General features: G+C 35.8%; 1 protein-coding gene across 1 annotated transcript in view; it reads left to right on the top strand.

Annotated features, from left to right (window-relative positions):
- The first annotated feature begins 586 nt into the window (after positions 1-586).
- Positions 587-5,550, top strand: part of LOC102677286 (tumor protein p53-inducible nuclear protein 2) — a 13,651-nt gene continuing 8,687 nt past the window's right edge. Inside the window, exon 1 of the mRNA XM_031515480.1 lies at positions 587-610. Within this exon, the coding sequence (XP_031371340.1) occupies positions 605-610 (6 nt within the window). The 5' untranslated portion in view covers positions 587-604. The remainder of the gene's footprint in view (positions 611-5,550) is intronic.

The raw sequence follows: 5,550 nt of genomic DNA, 5'->3' as shown, positions 1-5,550 counted from the left end.
CCAGCCAGCCAGCCAGCCAGTCGAAATCAGCTGACGACTATTACTGCGGGCAGTTGCTACCACGGCTCCTCAAACGCAACACTGTTCAGGCGAGTGGATCCTTTTCTCTTCATACTACACTTCTTCTTCCTTCTTCTTTCTTTCTCTATACAACACAAACTTGTTTCTCTTTACGCGTATTACAACTGTATCTGTCCGATGTCGTTGAGGGGTCAACGATACCCCATGGCATCTCGCGCAACCCGATATACGCGACAACAATCGTCATTTGTTATAGTCGAAGATAAAACATTGCTCGGACGCCGCTAGACTTCTCTTTACACGGCTTGTCTGTTTGTTCGTTTATTCGTTCCTTTTCGCTTGATCTCTAAGTTTACGGTGTGTATACCGTGAGTGAGTGCAACGAAGGGGAAATGGTAACGAAGCAAGAAATAGAGTGAGAGGGATAGAGAGTGAGAGAGAGATAGAAAGAAATGAAGGAACATCGAGTGTGTAACGAAACGGGACGAAAAGAGGGATATTTGTTCGTGGGAGAAGGGACGATTCACTCTGCCAGAAGTACGAATGCGTGTGCGTGAGTGGTGTCGTCTCGCTGTGTATATGTATGTGTGTAGGTTTTCCGTTTAATTACTTTATTATTATATCGAAAGAAAATTATTCGAATCTGCACTGTCCACTTGTTTCCTATTACTCTCAAAGGAGCGGGAAAACGAGAGAAAATGGAGATGAGAGAAAGAAAAAACAAGAAAGCCTGAATTCGAGATCAAGGTCGTTGTCACAGAGGTAGTTCGACGCGCGTCTCCTTTGTATGTGTGTATGTATGCACGTATACATGTCTCTCAATGCAGGTATGCGTCTATGAGCATGTATACACGGAAACATCGCTTTTTCGGAGAATACTATACACGTAATCGGTCGGTGCCAAAGCGGTGGTGCGCGCTGTGACGTAGGGGATCAATTTTACCGACCGAGCAGCCACGAGCGCGTATAGAGGCGCGAGAGTTCGTGAAAGTGATTAGAAGAAGATAGAGAGCGGCCTTGTAACGCGGTCAGGATCGAAGTGCGAAGATGTAGAGCCGTGGTTTCGTGTGCGTCACGGCGATAGAGCACGAAAAGAGGAGGAAGGATGGGCGGCGAATGGGACTGAAAGACGCGGATATATTATGTACGTATAGTAGTCAGGAGAATTCGATCGAAACAATGCAGTGACAGCGAAATACACTTAGTAACCGACCGCTTGATCGACGCACGATTGTTAGGAAGTGCAAGGACAACCGAGACCAGTGGTTGTCACCGATGCCACGTTCATCTCTTTTTTTTCTTCCTCTTCTCTTCACTATAAGAACAACTAATTCTTTAGATGACCAGTTCCTGAATTCAGATTGTGTAACGTTCGCGAACGCGTGATCCAAGTTAATGTCTCTATTTTCGTACCGATACGTATCATCTTGCGAATCGAAACATAGACACGAAAAAACGACACCCAAACAGTTTCTTCCTTTCTGGCTTCTTCGATAGTTCTGGCGCGCGCAATTCCTCGAACGAGTTTGTTTACTTGGATGGCTAGGAAGTTCTGACGAGTGGGATTGCTTGGCTAGAGAGATATGAGGAGGAGGAACATCACACTTATTCATTCTCTCGTTCTGCATTCAAGCTATTTGTCACTTTTTGTTGGCTGTCTTTATTCCACGATCGTTGTATTGGCGACATCGTGACTAGCTCGGTAAGAATATCGCTTAATGGGAACGCCGTTTCGGTATAGAATTTTCGAGCTCTGATCTTGGCTATGATTGATGGATCAAGATAGATTCGCGGTTTACATTAATTGGAATAATGGAAGATAGTTATGAGATTGATATTTAATGGTAAGTTATGCGTTTCATGGATAAAATTTTATTTTTTGTTTCTTTTATATGATTTAAGTTTTAATTAATATGAATTAATATGAATGATGAATTATATTATAATATTTTGGATCAACAAGAAATTCAAAATTACTAATATTTATCTTTGACATTTTATAAGTTATATAGTAGATGTTACAGCACTTGAATTACTAAACCATTTCCAAAATTAGAAACTTCGAGTAAACTGTGTATTTTACGTAATAGAAATCCTTGATATTGTCTAAATCGTTATTAAATTTAAACGATAGGTTATTTTTGAACTCCATTGAAATAAAGTTCATGACGAAGGCTTGATCGAAAATTCTCAAACTGCTTCTATTTCAAATTTCATGCCATTTTGAATTTCTTTCGACGATTCTTAATTTCTTTAATAAATTATCCAACAGTTCTTCTGTTTTGATCAATCGATCGCGCAGTATTATTAGAAAACTCGCAAATTCTGTTAAAGATTTCATAATCGACAAGTTTCCATTGGTTTTACGCTTTAGAGGATTGTTTGTTGTTCAATCTTCTAATCCTCTTACTAAAGTCTTCTTATTGTCTTTGTCCTGAACCTTTGTCGTGTGAAGATGATTCAGAATATGTACACTTTTTTTAAATCTCTTTTCAAGTTTCTACATCTAATTTAACAATTACAGAATAATAATTTCCTCTCGGTTAAAATCTAATTTCTCAATCTGATCAAAAATCTGTTTGGTTTAGTTTAATCTCTTATATTGGGATACAATACATATTTTTTTTCGTTCCAGCGGTTATGTTGCTCATTGGAACACATTGACCCCGTTTAATCGGCAATTTCATCGACAGATGCCAACAAGCTTGCTGGTTGTTATGCAAACTAAACGTGTTACATAATTTTTCGAGATAGAAACGGAAATGTTTTTTTTGGCGGACGCTGCCAGTATAATCGACCGAGTTCATTGAAAATTTCTTGGAAAGCGAGAGATGGATTCGATGCAAGAGGCCGTGATACAACGGTCTTCCGTTATTAGAGAAGGTCTTTGCGCGATGATGATCGAAAGGGGAAGCGGGAGAGGAAAGAGGAGTTTCCACGATGAGCCAGAATCGTAAATTATGACGATTGTCTGGGTACCGTTAGAGTTGAATCGGTGATTAGTAGGCTCCACTCCCTATCCAAGAGTTTAGGCGATAATCTGAAACGTTTATTAGCACGGTTAAACATACGTTTCAGCGGGTCATTGAATTATTATTATTGATTTCCTCAAGTGTTGTTCCTTAAGGCAGGAGTATTTTTTTATGTGTTTTAGATTTTTAAAAGTCGGGGAAAAATAATAAAATCGAAGTATTTAAAAGCGACAAAAATTTTAAACGAGCCATAAAAAAAGCCATAACTTGCATTATTTAAATTTGGATGGATTCAATTCACTGAAACTTTGTTCAAATTTTGATATTGATATTATCTTCTCATCAATTGCATCGGAATTGAATTGGTAATTAGGTCAGTCTCAATAGAATTTAAGCTTTGGTTCAATGAAAGACTTTAACCTATTATCTTCATTGACTTGTCTTTATTAAGGATTCATAGATCATCTCTATGAAGCTCTAAAACAGTTTTTTTCTTTCTAATTTAATTAGAGCTTGTTTAATTATTAATTAAAGATCTCGAGATAAAAATAATTTAAAAAGTGTGAAAAAGAAATAATATAAATTTATCTATTTAGAAATTAAAATTTAACTATGTAACTTTTTTTTTATCAATGAATCCTAAATGAAAAGACAAAACAAAAACAATGTTCGAATTCAAGAAGAGTTTTTCGATTGCCTTAAAAATCGTATTTAATCGTTTCTTGAATCACCAGTTCCACAATGAGTCACTGCATTTTGCGCTGCAACTCTAAACTCTACGAGCAACGATAATACACGAGCCACGTTTTTACTACGACTGTAACAATTTATAATTAGTGGAAATATTTATTGTCATGATCTAACAATGATTCGTATTATGTACTTATGAGAAAAAAAAAAAACAATTATTTTAACGATAAACGGGGAAGAAAAGAAAAATAATGTTATGCAATTCCTGGCACGTTGTGCGTGTCTTCATTTACATATAATTATATAAAATTATACCAGATAATATTCTTCTTTTTTTGTTTTTTTTAATAGATAATATTTTTCCTGTTAAATTCAAATTTTATCTTCAATGTCACTTCCCATCTTGGTATACGGTATGCAAATAATAATGTCCATTTAATGCAAATTTTGTTTTCGCCAATTATCATATACCACGTGTCCGCAATTGCATTAATAAATGCAGAGAGAACGAAAAGAAACTTTTGAGGAAGCTTAATAAACGTTTCTCCTCCCCTCGAGGGGCGATTTTTAACTTGGTTTGATTTTACCGATTTTTATCTCGCCACGGTGATGTGGATTTATTGACACGATTCATCAAGCCAATTAGCAACTTCCTTACTGGTACCAAGATTTTCGTGCTTAAGTTACACAGCCATTTCAAGATCTTATCGTGCCACAAACAAATCGTTCGCTGATTTGATTCGAGTCTGTTGAATTATTAACGAAAATGATTACGAACGGGTAACACGATGTTGGACACGAGCACTTATGTAGCTCGTAATGATACTCGTGGATGTGATATTCCTGGCACTAGATTCCGACTCTGCTTAACATGTGCAAGCAATCTTACGATATCGAGTCATTTTATGATTCCAGATTGATTGCAAAGCAGAATTTCTCTTCCCATGGAAATCGAGAATGATTTAATTTCGCGTGATTTGAAAAAGGAGAGTCTCGATTATTGGAAATTTGTTGTGTCGATGAGACAGGATTAAGCTTAATTTCTAAAGAAAGAAGTCTATTGTCGACAATGAGATTAGGCATTAAGAAAGAGTCTTTGTCGAAGAAGTATGAATAAGAAAAGTTAAGGGTTCTTTGTTCCAGCGGCAAGAGGGTTATTATTAATGTCAATAAATCCTTATTATCTTGGTTGAAATTGGCTCGAGGAATATTCTGCTTGATCTAGAGTCGAAAAAATGAGAGGAGAGAAACGAAAGGTAGTAGATATTCACCTTTACTAAGAAAAAGTGAGGAAAACAAAAGTTAAAATTTTGGGTAGGGGGTGAAGTATGAATGTAAGCCCAGAATTTTGGATATCTCGTTTCATGGAATGAATAGAAATGAATATTCGTTATTGAACTTTGATTAATGCGATTATTGATAAGGGTGTGAGGAGGTTGATCTTTGATCAAAATGTTAAAAGTCGCACGTTCGCGATACACGTGACAATTAATCTTAAACGTAATTCCAGGGAAAAAAATCTTTCTTCTCTATTTTTATTCCGTATCTGCAATCTCTGTTTATAAAAGAATTTCCTCTCTACAATAGCGTACAATTCAATTCTATCAAATAAGGAAGTTTATTAAATACAGGAAGAGAAATTCTTCTATTTTCTTCAACGTTATTTAGACTATTTTCACTACACCACATCTCGTTGAAAAATCTTCAACTGTTATAATAAATTTAGATTATTATTATTATTATATATATATATACACAATATATCAGATTAACTTGTTTCGAATTGATTCTAATCATAGAAACTTGTTTGAAATGAAAGAAAGTAAAGGTAAAACAATTGATCGAAATGAGTTAGATTAAAGTCAAA

The sequence above is a fragment of the Apis dorsata genome, unplaced genomic scaffold (genome assembly GCF_000469605.1).
Source record: "Apis dorsata unplaced genomic scaffold, Apis dorsata 1.3 scaffold_73, whole genome shotgun sequence".
In the NCBI taxonomy this organism is placed as follows: Eukaryota; Metazoa; Arthropoda; class Insecta; order Hymenoptera; family Apidae; genus Apis; species Apis dorsata.
This window is presented reverse-complemented; position numbering and strand designations above follow the sequence as displayed.